This window comes from Fundulus heteroclitus, unplaced genomic scaffold (assembly GCF_011125445.2).
Source record: "Fundulus heteroclitus isolate FHET01 unplaced genomic scaffold, MU-UCD_Fhet_4.1 scaffold_49, whole genome shotgun sequence".
Lineage (NCBI taxonomy): Eukaryota > Metazoa > Chordata > Actinopteri > Cyprinodontiformes > Fundulidae > Fundulus > Fundulus heteroclitus.
Window position 1 is genome coordinate 2,593,252 of NW_023396912.1, and position 18,462 is coordinate 2,611,713.

At 41.9% G+C, this 18,462-nt stretch overlaps 1 protein-coding gene across 1 annotated transcript in view; it reads right to left on the reverse strand.

Annotated features, from left to right (window-relative positions):
* Nucleotides 1-18,322, reverse strand: part of LOC105923632 — an 869,484-nt gene extending 851,162 nt beyond the window's left edge. The window contains exons 1-5 of the mRNA XM_036132247.1: nucleotides 18,307-18,322; nucleotides 17,738-18,091; nucleotides 10,027-10,380; nucleotides 6,364-6,465; nucleotides 5,315-5,641 (exon numbers count right to left, since the gene is read on the reverse strand). Coding sequence (XP_035988140.1) covers nucleotides 5,315-5,641; nucleotides 6,364-6,465; nucleotides 10,027-10,380; nucleotides 17,738-18,091; nucleotides 18,307-18,322 — 1,153 coding nt within the window. The remainder of the gene's footprint in view (nucleotides 1-5,314; nucleotides 5,642-6,363; nucleotides 6,466-10,026; nucleotides 10,381-17,737; nucleotides 18,092-18,306) is intronic.
* Nucleotides 18,323-18,462: the final 140 nt, after the last annotated feature.

The following is an 18,462-nucleotide window of genomic DNA, read 5'->3' on the forward strand; positions in this document are numbered from 1 at the left end:
AAATGAAGCAAGAATATAATCGCCTGGACGAGGCCTGAACGTCAGAACGGGGTTGACTGTAAGAGAAGGGGAGAGAATGAATAGGAGGCAAGAACCAGGAACGTGCCGAATTATACGCTGCTTACCATGTAGCAGGAGAGACATAACTAGGGAAGAGTAGTGCCTCGGGAACCTTGTGTGCCTACTCTAGATGATGAGGTGGTGACTGGAGGGCGGCAGATGGAGCTGGCGAGGAATCCGAAGCAAACCTCAACTGACGGGACGACAGACGGATTAACAGGAGTTCAGAAGTCCTGAAGAAGCCTGTGGAATCCGAGAGGGGGGAACCTCGAGCCCCTCTTGGTAACGCCAAGGGAGTACGAGGGGGAGTGCCAGAGCAAAATCTGAGCTGATGATTCCACAGGTTCAAAAATATCTTCGGAGTTTCAAGACGGGTGAGTGCATCCATGCACACAAAAACTGTAACAAAAAACAGGAGAACCAAAGTTAGTCCAATGCAAAAACGATGACTTACGAGCAGGAACTAAGGCTTGGACAGGGCCACGTCGTACCACGACTGGTTAAGGCTCTGGCATCTTCCGTCTGTCCGTGCTTCGCTTAAGAAGCCAGAGGAAGCTGCCTCTGAACGAGCCGTAGGTGTGGGGCACGCCCCTCAGCCACCACCTGTGGAGGCAATCAAAGCAGGCACACAGCAGAACCCTGACACTATCCACCCCCCCCCCCCACCCCTCAACGGCCACCTCCTGGCGGCACAGATGAGGAAGTGCTGAGCTGGGCGGACCAAAAGTTCTTGATCAGGTCTTTGTGATAGCCGACACCCATGAGCGTTTTCCTCGGGGCTGTGACCCTCCCAGTCGACGAGGTATTGATGACCCTTACCTCGCCGACAGGCGTCCACAAACCTGAGGACGTGAGGGTCTACGGTGGCAGTCGGCAAACCTCTTACTCTGCTCTGCGGCGCGAGTGAGGGCTGAGATGGTATCCTTCCAGGTTTCTTGACAACGGGCAATGTAATCATTAACGGAGGTGAAAGGGATGTTGAGTTTGTCGGTGGACAGGAGTGGGGGTTGATAACCTAGGGATACTTCAAACAGCGAACGACCAGTGGAGGCAGAGACATGAGAATTTAACGCATACTCGACCCAGGGCAAAAACGTATTCATTCGGTAGGGGATGAGGATGTGAGGCAGCGAAGGGTGGTTTCCAGTTGTTGATTCATTCGTTCGGTCTGTCCATTGGTTTGTGGATGAAAGCCAGAGGTGAGGGTGTAACGGGCCCCGAGTGCAGAGCAAAAATGGCGCCAAACCTGAGATAAACTGGGGACCCCGGTCAGAGAGTATGTCAGCTGGTATACCATGGAGCTTGAAGACGTGTTTAATCAGGAGCTGGGCAGTCTGCAGGGCATTGGGTAACTTCCTGATGGGGATGAGATGGCAGGCTTTGGAAAAACGATTAACCACAGTTAGAATCATTGACATGCCTTGGGAAACGGGTAGACCAGTGACAAAGTCCACAGCAATGTGGGACCAAGGACATTTGGGGATAGGAAGGGGGTTGAGCAGACCGGAGGGTGGCTTGTTAGAAGACTTGCTACGAGCACAAATGGGGCAGGCCAACACATACTCTCTAACATCTTTAGTCCATGATGGCCACCAAAAATGCCGAGAAACCTGGGACTGTGTTCTGAAAATTCCTGGATGAGCGGAGAATCTGGAGTCGTGACACCATTGCAGAACTTCAGGATGAACACTCTGGGGAACCTACTTGAGGCCATATGGGCCAGTACCGGGACCAGGGTCCAGCCGTAAGGCCTGGTTAATCCTGTCCTCGAGATCCCACTGTAAAGCTCCTACAGAACATGGGGGGGGGGGGGCAAAATAAGCTCGGGCTCTCCTTCTTGTTCCTTGGGGGTGAATTGACGAGAAAGAGCATCGGGCTTAACATTTCTGGATCCGGGTCTGTAGGTGATGGAGAGGTTGAATCTGGAGAAGAATAATGACCAACGAGCTTGACGAGGGTTTAGGCGACGAGCGGACTGAAGGTATGAAAGGTTCTTGTGATCAGTCCAAATGTTGATAGGTTGTTCGGATCCCTCAAGCCAATGCCACCACTCCTCTAAAGCTAACTTAATGGCTAGTAATTCACGATCACCTACATCATAATTACGTTCGGCTGGGGAAAGGCGTTGTGAAAAGAAGGCACACGGATGGAGCTTGTTGTCGGATTCAGACAGCTGGGACAAGACTGCTCCTACCCCAGTGTCAGAGGCATCTATCTCTAAGATAAACTGTTTCTGGGGATCTGGGTGTGTAAGGATAGGTGCCTGTGTAAACTGTGACCTAAGTTGATTGAAAGCGGCTTCCGCCTCTGATCCCCAGACAAAGGAAACCTTAGTAGAGGTGAGGGCATGTGATGGAGAGGCTATCTGGCTGTAGTTCCTAATAAATCTATCGGATTCTGCCCACCTAAGGGCCCTACCTGAAAGAAGCCGGAGAACATAGAAGATCTTGATCTGATAAGAAGGATAAACCTGTGGAGCACGATTAAACACCAAATTGCACTGAAACAGAAAACCGCCACAATCTCCGCTTTCTCCGGAGAATTTATCTGGACACGGTGAAGAGCACTCGGGGTTAGGAGGCTGATTGTTAACTTCAGCGCTCTGTTCGACCGGAGGCGGGGCGTCGAGTGCTTGAGTGACAGGTTAAGAAAATACGGAAGTCAAAGTAGTGGTGAGATGGCAAAGCTGTGCGGCATCTGACTGGAGCTGCTCGTGAGTGGAGCTAACAGCTAACCCGAAGGATTGTAATTGCTCCTACTGTGCAGCAAGCTGTCGCCCGAACGTATCTGCTGGGCTTTGATGGCCAGAGCCTTCTTCTGTCATGTTTTTGAGATGCTTAGCCCACATGCAGATAAGAACGGGTGACCAGACCACAGTTTTAAGATTTTTATTAAGAAGAAGGCAATAAATGAAGCAAGAATATAATCGCCTGGACGAGGCCTGAACATCAGAGTGGGGTTGACTGTAAGAGAAGGGGAGAGAATGAATAGGAGGCAAGAACCAGGAACGTGCCAAATCATACGCTGCTTACCATGTAGCAGGAGAGACCTAACTGAGGAAGAGTAGCGCCACGGGAACCTTGTGTGCCTACTCTAGATGATGAGGTGGTGACTGGAGGGCGGCAGATGGAGCTGGCGAGGAATCCGAAGCAAACCTCAACTGACGGGACGACAGACGGATTAACCAGAGTTCAGGAGTCCTGGAGAAGCCTGTGGAATCCGGGAGGGGGGAACCTCGATCCCGTCTTGGTAACGCCAAGGGAGTACGAGGGGGAGCGCCAGAGCAAAATCTGAGCTGATGATTCCACAGGTTCAAAAATATCTTCAGAGCTTAAAGACGGGTGAGTGCATCCATGCACACAAAAACTGTAACAAAAAACAGGAGAACCAAAGTTAGTCCAAAGCAAAAACGATGACTTACGAGCAGGAACTGAAGCTTGGACAGGGCCATGTCGTACCATGACTGATTAAGGCTCTGGCATCTTCCGTCTGTCCGTGCTTCGCTTAAGAAGCCAGAGGAAGCTGCCTCTGAACGAGCCGCAGGTGTGGGGCACGCCCCTCAGCCACCACCTGTGGAGGCAATCAAAGCAGGCACACAGCAGAACCCTGACAGTCCTCATTGTGGACATGAGACCCAGCAGAAAGCTGTAGACTAACCCAACCAGCAGTCAACACTAAGTTCAAGCTGCTGCTGCAGTTTTTCACAGCTTCAACATGTTGATCTAACGTCATCATTGAGCTCCTGGTTCCCTCAGACTGGCAGAAAGAACTGGACCCGTCCATCTGGACACCAGAACCAGGGCGGCTCTCAGTGGGACCAGTTTTCAGCTGCTCCGTCTTCAATGTGGACCAATCAGAAGAACTGAAGCAACACTTCAGATCTACCTGTCCTCTAGTTTAGTTCCTTACATGTTGGAGAAAGAAGATCCAGTAGAAATGAGGCCCGTTAGTTTACTGCAGTGGAAACTGGGTTCTGGTTCTGTCTCACTGGCAGAGGACATGAGGACGTCCTCCTTAGTCCGCATGAAGTTCTCTGGGTCCTCCTGAGTTCCTCAACTTCTTCAAGCTCCTCACAGCCTTCAGTGTAGAGAAGCTTATCTCTCTGATAACCGGACTGGGTTCTGGAAGCATTGATGAAGCTCTTTAAGATGATTGGATCTGTTTGTTGGTAGGAAGACCCAGAAAGTTCTGGACTGATCTTAATCAAAATTTCCCCAAAGGATGATTCTGGCTCAGTTTAGAGCTGATTGACTCTGATTTGGACCTGGATCAGCTGTTGGACCCAGGAAGGTACTAATCAGCGTTCGTGGAGAGGTTCTGCTGGGTTCAAACTTCTCTGTCTGCAGGAAGGAGGAAGTGTGGGAGGAACGGAACCAGGAGAAGATTCAGTCTTAGATATGAGCTAGAAGACCAACAGACATCAGGTTCTGCTGCAGGTCCAGATGGGTCAAAGTTTTCCAGACCTTTTCATTTTGCTGAGGGTTCAAGTTTGATCCATTTCAAAGTGGAACCGGTTCTAGATGGTGTGAGTGAAGATTAATCTGGGTTTTTATGAAGCTGAGTAGAGATCCAAAACCAAGCCGACAGGAACACCGGCTGAAAGACTAGAGGACCTGGACCTTCTGGACCTCCGAGGCGTGGTTCTGCTGGATTTGGGAAGGATTCAGGATTCTGATAGTGATAAGGGGTTAAATGTTTCTGAAACAGAACCATAACCAGCTAACTGTTTAACATCTTGCTATTCAGTGAGAGCCAAACAGAACTCTTCCCATTCTGATCCAAATTGTTCCTTTAGAAGAACCTATCAGAACCTGGGCCTCATTTCCTTTGCTCTCATGTGAATTAAGTGTAAAATGGTGCAAACATTGATCTGATGTTCTGGTTCTGCTGCTTTCAGGACAAATGTTTAACATATTCTCTCTCTCCCTACTCGTCACATATTGATGCTTGGTCAGACTCCCTATGAATATTACAGCAGCCCAGCCTACACTGAACATTTAAGCTAAACCACTGCATTTACATGCGTTATAAAGACATTTCTAGCGAGAAGCATGTATATTATTTTATTATAATCTTCATTCAGGGAAGGTAGACAATCTTTCTTTTCTTAGTTTTGCCAAAGGGTTCAGTGTCACGTGTTTTATCGCGTGTAGGCTGACTAAAGCAGGCCGCGTTCCAATTACTGCCAACCCACTGACCTTTGACCCAGAGAGTTAAACCTCTAACCTTTGACCCAGAGATTCAAACCACTGACCTTTTATTCTGAGATCAACTAGTTTCTTCATCAGGATGTTTCTCTTCCCTCTGGAGACGATGCAGGTGTAGATGTCAGTGTCTCCATCTGTGGGGTGTTCCAGAGTCAGACTGAGGTCTCCAGTTCTCAGCAGGTCTTTGTTCATCTTGGTTCTGTTTCTGTATCTCTTGTCCAGTTCTTCAGGCTGATCAGAACCGCTCTCATACACATGGACCTTCCTGTCTCTGCTGTCCTTCCACTCCACTCTAGCATCTCCAGGCAGGAATGGTCTGGTTCTGCAGGGTATCAGGGCAGACTCCTCCCCTGAATCCACCACCACGTAGTATCCTAGAGGACAACAAAAGACAAGATGAGTTGGACAGACAGCAGCAGCAGCTCAGATGGTCACATGACTGTCTCCTCCTTGTCTCTGGGTCTCCTGCTGGTGGAGGACTCTCAGTGTTCAGACTGAAGAAGGTCCAGCAGGTTGTTTGAGGACGTGGACCAACCAGGTGACCTGAGCTCACCTCACGTCTGTCTCCTGTCTGACAGAAACCAGTTTAAACCAGTTTCTGATGAAGACGTGTTTTCTTCTTCAGGACATGTGGAGCAGCTACCAGAGAAGAAGTCAGAACCTACTGAGGAACCCATCAGATGGATGGATGAGTGAGAAGTGTTGCTGGATCAAAGAGTGTGGAGCAGATGATGAGCAGAGAGCTGAGAACCTCTGAGGTCCTGTGTTCATGGACCATGATGGAAGCATCAGCTCAGAGATCTCTGTCCATCTCCACAGTGAGCTTCTGGTGAACTGGGAACCAGCTGCTGACTGACAGCAGACCAAGCAGCTCTGCTTCCTCCTCAGTCACTGACTCAGCAGTTTCTGCCTCTGCTTGTCCTCAACCAGACAAAGAGACATGAAGCTGCTGAGATCTGACCCACAATCCACCAGAAGGTTCCTCAGAGGAGCTTCTAGAGTCCTGCTCAGGATCCTCGTGGAGAAGGTTGTAGCAACGATAGGAGACCAGGCAGTGACCATCAGCATTATGGGTAACGGAGTTTTAGAGACTCACCTGACATGAAACAGAGCCGAAAATGATACAAAAGACCTGCAACAATCAGAACCAGAACCAGGAGAACCAGGAGAACCAGGAGAACTGTGGGCCATGACGGTGCTGTGGAGACAAATAAAGAACATCATGACCTTTGACCTGGATCTACAGCAGCTGTTAGCTTCAATAACGGACTTTAACCAGCAGTTCTAAGTCTGCCTGATCTGCTCCAAACTTTAGCGATTTATTACAAAGTTTTTGTCTGAGCCGTGGAGAGAATGATGAGAAGGACTTTAAAATACAAAACTGTTAATAAATTGTATAGGTTGGATTTTGGATTTTTGTGCTGCACTGATTCTGCAGGTTGTCAGATCCTGCTGCAGCTCCTCTCTGCCTCTTCCTCCTCACAGTGGTTCACTCAGGGGCCGTGAACAACTTTTTGAACCAAACACTCTTAAGAGATGAAACTAACAGAACTAATGTTAGACAGATTACACAGAGGAGACCTAATCGTTTTTATTGAATCCTTTGTGTCACAGCCCCTCCATGCAGGAGGAAGAGAAGGAAGAGAGCAGCATCAGTTAAAAATGAGAGAAAGCCTCCCTGCACCGTGGATCTGATTTAAGTTATTAAATACAGAGCTTCTGTTGGCGCTTAGAAAGCTGAAGTATTTTTGTTTTGTTTTGTATTTTACTTTCCTTTAGGTGTGCTTCATGGTTTTGTAAATAGTAAAAAAAATGTATTTCAGTCTGACCCGTCCATGGTGGTCTGTAATATTGACATTAATATTGTGGCTCTTCGGTTTAACTTATTCCTTGACTTACTTACATATTTTTTACTAAAGTTAGTTTCTACTATTTGGAGCATTACTTCTTTAGATAATGTCTTCCATATCCAAGTAAAATTGCTACAGCATGATATCCTTAACTGAATCGAAAATCTAACTGGATCGGGAATTGAATCGATTTGGGAAATCCAAATTGATACCCGTCTGTAGTACCTGCACCCCACCCCCACTTAACCCAGTCTGAGCCAGTCCTGAAATGTGGTCCAGGGGCCACACCAAATACATACTAGGGCCCCTAGGGCTGAACTTTCTGACTTCCTGGTTTGCATGACTCCAAAGAAAACCTTTGACCACCACTACTTTAATCCATGTCATCTGTGCTCAGAACATCTCTGTGCTCAGAGATGTTCTTCCAAAAGTTAAAATGATGGAACACTATGAAGGTAATTTTGAATCAAAACTATTTGTGCATTGTAAGTGTGAATTTGAAGTTGCAGAGAGAGTTACATTACAAGTTTTCTAATTGTAGAATTTTTTTTTAATTCACAAGTAATTTTTTTTTACACCTGTTCAAATTTTAAGTACAAGCTGCACTTTAAAAACATCTTACATTGCTCTAAATGGTCCAGAACCTGTGTTGCAAAACTATTTGTGAATTGCAACATTGGAGCTTTGTAATTGTATAGATATTTTTATATAGTAACAATATATAATTACAAAAAAGTTACACCTCTTCAAATTCTTGAGTACAAGTACACAAATTGTATTCTGTGAGTAGCACATCAAAAATGTCTTCCATTCAGTTTTGTTCCAGTTGATCTAAAACAAATGGTGCAAAACAAATTCAAACACATGTATTAAAATCTTCAAAAAAATTTTAATTTTTTTTCCCTTAACATAAATACAAATCAATGAATACAACTGCATGAGTCACAAATTCAACTTTACGAATTACACCTTCATTTTCACTTTTTCTCCAAATGTCACACCGGTATAAATTATCCGTGACTTGTGGGTAGTACCCTTGATCGCACAGCAGAAGACACTGCCTGCTCGGTCAGTCTGTACCAGCCATAAATGATAAAATACAATAAATATCAGTGGCTGTATCCTTCGAAGGTCTGCGTGGGCTGGGTCCTTGGAAGGCAACATGGCAGCAGGCCATATATGTGTTTCCGGTTGGTACAGACTGAACGAGCAGGCAGCGCCCTCTGCTGTGCGATCAAGGGTACTACCCATGGGTAGTATTAATATTGAATATTAATGTTGGTGTAAAGGCAATTTTGATAACTATAGATTTTATACAGGTTAGCAACGATAGCTGCAGCGACCCCTAGCGCCCGGAGGTAGAAGCGTATAAACAAAGGCAAGCGATTCTGAATTAAATGATTTTACAGGACAAACCGGTCTTCAGAATGTTATTTCATCAAATAATGTTCTGGTTAACTTGGGCTTTGCATTGTGAATGGGGGGAAACACATGCCAAATGTTTTTAACTCCATACCATGCTTTTTGGAATCAGATCTTCAGTGAACAAGGATTCACTGAATTATTCTGATTATGACCAACCACTTTTGTTTGTTTTGCATGTAAATAGTTCCTTAGCTTAGCTTCTTTTTATCTTCATTTTGCTTAGTAGTTTAGTTAAGTTTCACTAGCCTAGTAGAGAGGATTTATTAATCGAAAGATTGTGTTAATTCAGATAAACAGCATTACATAGTGATGTTCTCTGGATGTTCATTTTATTTTTGTTATTAAATTCTTGAACTTCAAAAGAAGTTGCCACTCCTTTTATTCTATGTGTGTGCAGGTTTTGCTGTTAAAAGATGGCTAGTGCTCAAATTCATCCCTTTCAACCATTGTCCTGATATCAGCTTAAGAGCTGATCATCACCAGACAATACTTAACAGACAGAGGGTTATTAAACATTAAACTAGAACATTAAACATTAAATAACTTTAAACAGTGTATGATTGCACGACAGAGGTGTGACTTTTTTGTAATTGTGACAGATAAAAAAATATATACAATTACAAAACACGAAAGTTACAATGCACAAATAGTTTTGCAACAACATTTCTGGACCATTTGGAGCAAAACTGAGAAGGTAAGGCATTTATGATGTGAAACTTACAGAACACAATTTGTGTACTTGTACTTTAGAATTGGAACAGGTGTAAAAAAATCTTATTTACTCTGTTGCATATAAATACTTCGAGTTGATATTTAGCGTGTGTTCCTTTATCTAGAACTGCCGTGTAGGTTTTATATTTTATTTTTGACTATTTTATTTGTTTTTTCTCTTGTTTTCTCTTTTTTTATCCCACCCATTCTAATAAACTTGATTTGGACATTTTTTCTCAGCTAGTGGATGTAAAATCTCTAGAGTACGATAAGTGGGTGTCAGTTCTGCTGAGACCTTTTAAATTTATCTGATCAACTGCACTTGTTAAATCTAATTACGAGGACTAATATTGGGTCAAATAGGCTCAGGTACAATAGGTTGGTTTGACAGTCTCCATTAGTTGAATCAGCAAACATTGATTCATGAGTTTCCAGGAGTTTATTTAGGTTAGATTTAAAATGTTATGCACTTGTTCTCTAGAGCTGCTGCTGACACCAACAGATGCTTATACTTCTAATCAATCTAACCTTATTATGTTTGTAATATATTTCTGAAGCAGGTTTAGGTGAAAAATGAACCATCAGATCTCAGTTCTTTAGGATCTGGAGACCATGGATGAGTGAAGTGTTTGTTTCTGTCCATCTAAAGCTCAGAAGCTGCAGACCTGGAGGAACAGCTTAGAAAACACCAACATCTGATCTGAGATGTTTCTCTCTGACATCAGCAACCAGGAAGCTGCTGGAGGTTCTGATCCAGAGACAAACAGACTCACCTGGTTCAACTCTCAGGTTAATGACACTGAGAGGGTCAGTGTTCAGAATGAATCTCCTCCTGCAGCTATTTCCTCTCTGAATGACTCGACACTCATATGTTCCTGTATCATCAGTCGTCACTTTCTTCAGAACCAAAGACACGTCTCCATTCTTCATGTCCTGCAGATCCACCCGGTTCCTAAAGGATGAAAACTGGACCTCTTGATCCAACTTCCTGTTTCTGTACATAAGAACATATTGACCTGACTCCAGATCAGTTCTGCTCCACTCTACATCTCTATCAGGATCGTTCTCAGCTGCTCTACATGGCAGAATGATGTCCTTTCCATGTTCAGCTGGGATGGTTCTTCGAACTGAAGGAGAAGAAACAACACAGAGCAGAGAGGTTAGAAAGGAGCTCTGAACGTTCACTATTAGAATAATGTCTAATCCTGTTTAGGGAACAGAAACACTAGATCATCTCAAACTATTTTAATCATTTCTTATTGACTTATTAATAGTTTAAACCGGACCAGAACCATTTTCTGGGCCCCAGGCCTTTAGCAGATCTTCAACATGTTCCAGACCAGAGAAGAACCAGAAGTCTCTGCTTTCATCTCTGACTGATTGATCATAGAATCTCTGATAGAAAGTTTCAGCTCACAGATATCAGAGTTTTAGATAATTATCAGCCATCAACATCAGATTTACTCTACAGCAGGGGTGTCAAACATACGGACAATTTAGTCCGGCCCGCTGGCTAAATGGATTATCATTATTCAAAAAAAAAAAAAAAAAAAAAAAATGTTTTTTTTTTTCAGTGTCCTGTCTGGCAATGTGTCAATAAGAATTGTTGTCTTAATGCCCAAAAGAACTCATCAGATTTTACTTTCACAAGTGGAGCAGTACTGCTTTTGCCATAGTGCTCCGCTTGATTTATGAATGTGAATAGTTTTATTATGATTCATGCGGGGAATAGCTCAAATGATATGGACGCTACAATGGGAAAGTAGGAGAGGAAAGGAAGAACAAGAAGAAAAAAGAAAAGGTGAAAGAGGAGATAAAAGGAAGAGAATGATAAAATAATTATTGAAAAAAACATGTACTTTGTTTAATTGAAATTCTGCAGTTCCTAGATTGTCCACGAGGGGCGCTGTGTTTTAATCAGCAGAGCTTTAGATGTGGAATATTTATTTTAAATAATTTCTTAATTTTTATCTGTTTGATGTATTTTGTCATGCAGGACAGTGTTTTTAAGTTCCAAAAAATGTGAATAAATGTTTTTCAACATTGTACAATCACTGTGATCAGTTCTTATGCATAATGCACAAGTAAATGTTTAACTGAGTAAAATTATTGTTGAAATTGCACATACTTTTTTTTTTAAAATGCTGAGGTTATTCATAATATATTGTGTAAAAGTGAAATTAATTTGATATGAAAATCAACAGCAAGTCCACTTTTATTAGTTCTATTTAATCTTGCAATGAGTTTACTCGTGTGGCCCTCTTGAGATCAGATTAAGCTGAATGCTGCCCCTAAACCAAAATGAGTTTGACACCCGTGCTCTACAGTGAGGACTAAGATGTTTAAAGTAACAGCATCAGATCAAGTTAAAAAATATTGTGTAAATATTGTCATTAAATAAAACGATGGTAATTATATCTAAGGTTAGCCCACCATGAGAATCCATATTATTATCAACAGAGCATAAGGGCTCTCATTAATTAAAGAATAACAATAATGCGGCCACAGAGAAGGAAGTTGCTGTAAAAATAATTTTCTATGACTAAAAGGCAAAGAATATCCTGATGCACGTCTGGTGGATTCACCCTGAGACCTGAGAGGACTTCTGTCATCTTCTGTCACAATAATCCCACTTTATTTGTCAGAAAGCCTCTGAGGGGATTTTGTTACAAATGTCTGACTTTATAGTGTCAGAAAACATCCTGGTTCAATATCATAAATTTGCTTTTACACATGGAAAATATAGTTTTCTTACAAATCAGCAACTTTACAACGGAGAAGATTTTTCTTGTAAACATGAAATTAACCTAGAAACTTCTGAGTTTTTGTGTCTCCTCCATGGCAATTTTCTTTTCCATTTCTCATTAATAGTCCTAATCCTCCACCAGAGTTCTGTGAGCTGATGATAAAGACACAAAAGCTGCTGGAAGTGTTGGGAACCCAATCAGCTAGAAGTCAGTTTTCTCCTCCATGTTGGTGTGATGACAGCATCTCTCAGGTCAACATTGAGACTTAGACTTTTACATCCTGCTGGATCTGCTGGAGGAGGGTCAGGTTCCTGTGATAAAGATGCTTCCTCCTGAGTCTCATCAGCGCTGCAGCATCTGGTCCAATCAGCTCGTCCTCTGGATCCTCCACAGGCTGACAGAGTTCAGATCAGGGAAGCAGAAACAGTAAAGTCTGCAGATTTCCTCCATCACAGACCATAACCCCCAGTGGCTCTGCCTCGGTTTGTCCTCTGCTCCGCCTGCTTTGTGAGCATTTCAGTTCTTTCAGGGCCAGGGGTCAAACCAAGTGGACTTTAGCGGAGTTTTGACATGAACACACTGCTGTTCACTGATTGGCCGATAGTGAGGATAAACAAGGTTTTCCTCAGAAAAACTGAAGAGTGAAGTGATTAATATCAGGAACAGTATGAACATAGTGAGTCAAACTGAAGTATAATTTTAACCTAGAAACCATGAACTATGCCTGAAGGAAACCAAAGAAAGACTTTGTGTGTTTAATTATTTAATAACTTCAATCAGATCCATGGATTTAGCGTTAATGTTATTAAGTTGTGTCTTTAAAGAGTGATAGGCAGAGAGAAGCTGGGCCTTATTTATTACTTCAGGTTTGATCTGTGATCCAGATATTTATACCAGTGGATTATTTTAGCCTTAAAAACATCCAAGACAATCTTGCATATACAATTCTTTACCAATTCTGGCAGATTTTGTTTGAGTATTAACGTCACAAACCAGACGTGGGTGTTAAAGGTCACACCTCCAGGACGTGGTTTTCTCTTCCAGGAATTTCCAGGCCGGTTGAAAAAAAAATGTGACAATAATAGCTGAGCAGGCTGGAGTAGAGCAGGTGAAATCCAGTAGAGCCCGTGGAGAAGGAGCAACACCTGCACCCGAACCATCCTAACCCAGTCCTGAAATATGGTCCAGGGGCCACATTAAAATCAATCCAATGGCCCCAATGCCCCCTGGGCCACACATTAGAAACCCCTGCCATTACCGCTATGAACCACCCTGAGATTATTGCTGTTCTGGTCTAATTTCCTATTTTGGTCAGGAGACGCAGTCCACAGAAACAGCCCAACCTTCAGAGCCACAATGGAAGTACAGAAAATCAGCCTGGGGGGTCATTGTTACAGGAAGTCACATTCTGGACAAACACCTTCAGGAACCCAAAGAGGAACCGAGCCTATAGGATCAGATTATGGGATCTTTTCAAAGAGTCAGAAATAAGAAACTAGAGCAAACATCAAAACATTGATGGACCTCGTCATTCTGAAGATACGATCATTTTAATGACGCCATCGGCTCCTCTGTCTCAATACGTAGCTGCTAGTGAATGAAGCTACGGTAGCTACTGAGCTGCTCTGCTCTCAGTAGTTAAGGAAGACGACAGTCCAGTGTTGCCAAGTTAGCGACTCTGTTGCTTTATGTGGGGATTCTTCTGATCCTTCCAGCAACTTTTATTAAAAAAACAACTAGAAACAAATCTAGTGACTTTTCTTTGTGTTTTTGCCAATATACCAACTTCAAGTGAAAGCAGTAATCTTTCTACCATTTTCCCTCAGCGCTGTCTTACAGGCAGCTATCTCGTCCTGAAAGCCCTGCGTGCATTCAGAGCAAAGCGAGCATAGAGGAGACCTACTCCGTTTTCACATTGCAAATGTATAACACATGTGCAAAGCTGCTGCTGATTCCACCCTAGGTTACAAAGTGGAGGATAAATATAATATAGTTGTTAATCTAGTCTCTTTTTCTCTGAAACTGTTGCAGTAAAATAATTACCTGACTACAACACAGCTTGAATCACTTATTCACCATGTTCACTGTGTGTACATCTTTTTGGTAAAATTAGATTTATGCAGTTTGGATTCAGGAAATGTAAAAATTAATTATATGATATTATTTCATAAAGTAATCTTAAAGTGCTGTATGTTGCATTTCAATAACATTTTAACAACAGTGACATAGTTAATTATTATAGTTTTGTCTCAGATTTGCATTATTAATTTCATTTATCCCTGAGATTAATATGAAGCTACAGATTTGTTTGAGGTTAATGTCGAACTGGAGTAGGACTGGGTATTGTTAAGAACCTCACAATTTCATTAGATTTTGATTCTTTGGGTCATGGTTTAATATTGATTCGCTATTGATCTAAATGTTTTAAATATTGATTTGTTTTTTTAAGAAGTATACAATTTATTATGAGTACCTGTAGTTAGTTACATTTTACATATGTATTTATATTTTGTGCCATGAACAGCTAATGTACACCAGTGCATTTGTTATTTATGATATAAATATCAACATGGAGCATAATAGTGAAAAGATGACAGTACTGTGAAGTAATGTGTATGTAAACCTAAATTATTCTATGTTCCTCTTAGAAACTAGGATCATTCTCATAACTTTTCAAAAAACAACACATCTGAGAATAAGTTTGCTACTGCTTTGTGGACCTCTTGGAACTTTTGTGTGGTCTGCTAAAGCAGTTTGACTGTGTTTGCTTTTGCTAGCTCTGAACTTGTGCTAGGGAGGTTTGGTGCTCCCTGTTATCTTTTGATTTGGATTATTTTGAGTTACCTTCTGACTGACTTGTTTGGACTTTGTAACTTAATTTGCACTTCACCTTCTTAAGTTTGTTAGTAATTTTCTTCCGTTTTAATTGGGTTAAGTTGTATTGTGTCTTTTAAACTGGGTTGTATTGTTTTTTGTAATAAATCACCTTTTTATGATACTACTTTCTCTGGACACATTTTTATGTTACTGCCCCTGAACCCCTAGACCTTGGGGTCGTAACAATGTGATTCAGACTCCAGAACGGTGTCCAGAGGGTACGATTTTTTTATTAGTTTCACAAAGCTGGTAAAACCGGCAATAGCATGACTCAATGGGAAAGATACCAGGAAAGTTAAAGACTGAGAAAGCAAAGCGCTGGCAGTTTTTATGTGGGCAATCTGATTTAATACATTTAGAGAAAATAACATGGAACTTCTGCTCTCAGTATTTTGTCAGGATGATGAACCAATATTAGCGACGCTTACAGACGAGGAATCACAAAAGCAACAGGTGCGTAAAAAAATGGCCCCATTGAAATGTAGCAACAAAACTGCACAACATCCACCTAAACGTGGGAGAAAAAGACTTCACACTTCATCAGTTCAAGATCCATCAGAACAGAGTGAAAACACTACATTTGAGGCGATTGGGAGAAGTCGTGGTTGAGAGTGCATCTGCAGCTAGCACTGATGACAGAGCTACACAATATTTGACCGGTACATACATAAGCCAGAAGTTACCAACATGATGCTCCCAAGTATGATTTTAAAGATAGGAAGAATACAAAGTTTTTAACTGGAATTTTCCTGAATAGTTTGAGGTATTGGACACATTTCTTTGGCCAGCAAAATACAACCTGAAATATTGGGATTCCAGGGGAAAAACTAGCGAAACCAATGAGGCAAATGGGGAAAAACTGGTCTGTCCATTTGAGGGTTGAAAGAATAGGATGGACGGGATGTTGCTACTTGCGGATCATGATGTAAAAAAAAATCATAGTTTCCATCATAATGAAAAAATTTCATATTACTTTTTGTATCATTCTGTTGTAAACATTAAAAGCAATTATTATGAAATAAAAAGCTAAAACCTAAATTTATTATCATTCTTACATTAAAATATCATAATAAAAATTATGATTTTTAGCCAAAGTAATTAAGATCCACTGTGGAAGGTCCAAAGAACCACTTGCGGCTCCAGAGCCACAGGTTCAGACCCCTGACCAAGGCGTTTTACTCCAGAGGAGGAATGTTTCATTTTAGTTCTGAGGCTCCAGAGAGGACTTTGACTGAAAATGATTGCCTACATGTTTGAAATATCTGATTCATTAGTAAGCTACATTTTCATCAAATGGATTCAGTTAATTTTCTTATATTTCAAGTCAATAAATGTCCCTATGTTCCCAACAAAAGATATCATAACATCTTGGCCAAGATTGTATAGGCGGTTTAAAAATGTCAGATGTTGTGTAGACTGTACAGGGTTATTTTGTCAGCCACCTAGGAGTTATGGACAACAGGGGAATTTATATTCCACTTACAAACACCACACCACAATCAAAGTTACCTGTAAAGGTGCTGCATGCTTCGTCTTGAGCAAAGTCTTACTGATGTGGAGATATTTGAGCAATATGGCGTTATACAACACATTGAACCAGGTGACATTTTGTTTGTGGACAAAATATTTAGAGTACAGGATCTGCTTTTGTCAAGACAGGCTACAATTATACTAAAACCACCAGTATCTCAATAGAGATTGCTACGTTAATAACTAAATGTAGCCATTTGTGTTGTAGGGATTTACAAAACAAATGGAAAAAGGTTCCTCAGTAGCATTTCAAAAACCTCTGGTGCCATAACTTTTTTGCCAAATTGCCTATAAACTATTTCTCATCCTGTTCAGCCGTTGACCATTTCTTGTGATTCTTTCAACAGAAGGAGGACCTTTAGGGGAGTGAAACATAAACTCCCAGAGACCAAAATCAGTTACCATTATTAATAACTGTACTTGGTAATATCACATGTGGTTTTCACACAGCTTTAACCCGCCTTCAGTAATCTGAAAGCATTGTCTATTGAGTATTTCCTTGGGGATCTTTGTGTTGCTGAAGAATATCACTAACTGACCTGCCCATAGGATTTTAATAATAATAATAATAATTGAATAATTGAACTTTATTGATCTCACAATGGAGAAATTCACTTCTGCATCTTAACCCATCCCCTTGGGGAGCAGTGGGCTGCCATGTGCGGCGCCTGGGGAGCAATTGAGGGTTAAGTGTCTTGCTCAGGGACCCAGAGTGGTAGTCTGTGGGAGTTGAACTCAGAACCTCTGGGACCCAAGCTAAATGCTTTAATCACTAGGCCACCAGATTAACAAAAAGCACCTAATGTGTGTTGTGCTTATAAAATTTGTATGAATGTAGCAAGAAATTACTGCTTTTCTCTTTAGACAGAAGAAACGCGTCCTGGCGCTCAAGTCAAGCATAAAGAAATAGGAGCATGCATACTGCGTAGCACCAATGATGTTAGACCAATGAAGCGTCCCTAGGGTTAATGTTCAAATCAAAGTTCAAATCAAACCTACGCCCTTGGTTCCATGTTACATTCTCTATAGTATGGGTTGGTAGATTTCAGCAGGTTGTATAGCAAGGTATGTTTCTGTATAGTGTTTTAAATCCGTGCCACATGTGCCCTCTTTTAACTTTGAGCACCTGCCCCTCCAACGGTCTCTGCACGTCCCTGCTGGCAGCATTCTCACATGGCATTTAGGACAAAAAAGGTAGTAACAGGACATCAATGAAGAAGTGAGTAAAAATCTTTTTTTACAAGAATCTGTAAAGATGATGGGGATGCCACTAATAAATGATTGTGCTTAGTTGACAATTAAAATAATCATTGGTTGCAGCCCTTCTCACCTGGTTGGACTCTCAGGTTAATGATGCTGATGGGGTCATCTTCCGGATCGGCTCTCTTTCTGCGACTTTTTCCTCCCTGAACGACCCAACACTGATATGTTCCTGTATCAGCAGTCGTCACCTTCTGCAGAACTAAAGACGCGTCTCCATTCTCCACGTCCTGCAGATCTGTTCGGTCCTTAAAGGATGGACATGAAGCCTCTTTATCAACCTTCTTGTTCTGGTACAGAATAACATATTCACTAAACTCCAGATCAGTCCTCCTCCACTCTGCAGCTGTAACAGCTTTGCTGTCAGGAGCTCTACATGGCAGAATGACGGTTTCTCCAGATTCAGCTCTGATGATTCCCTGATCTGCAGGAGAGGAAACATCACAGAGGAGAGAAGTTAGAGAGGATAAATAATGTCTAATCCTGCTTTAGAAACAGACAGAAAAGTTTTAAACTATTTTCTTATTGTTTTAATAGATAAAACCAGAGCAGAATAATTTTCACATGTCCCAGAAAAGAGAAGAAGCTTCCAGAAGACCAGAAGTCTCTGCTATGCCATTAGAAGCTCTTCTCATTTACCTGATGCTGCTGTCATTCTTTGAGCATCTTTCTTCTCCTTCAAAGAGGGACGTGACACAAAAGATCTGATAAAAATGGGATGCATCTTACCTATGTAATCTATCTGCCATTGGTTTTATTAGATTTAGCTGTTAGTTTTTTTTCTCTAAAGTGTAA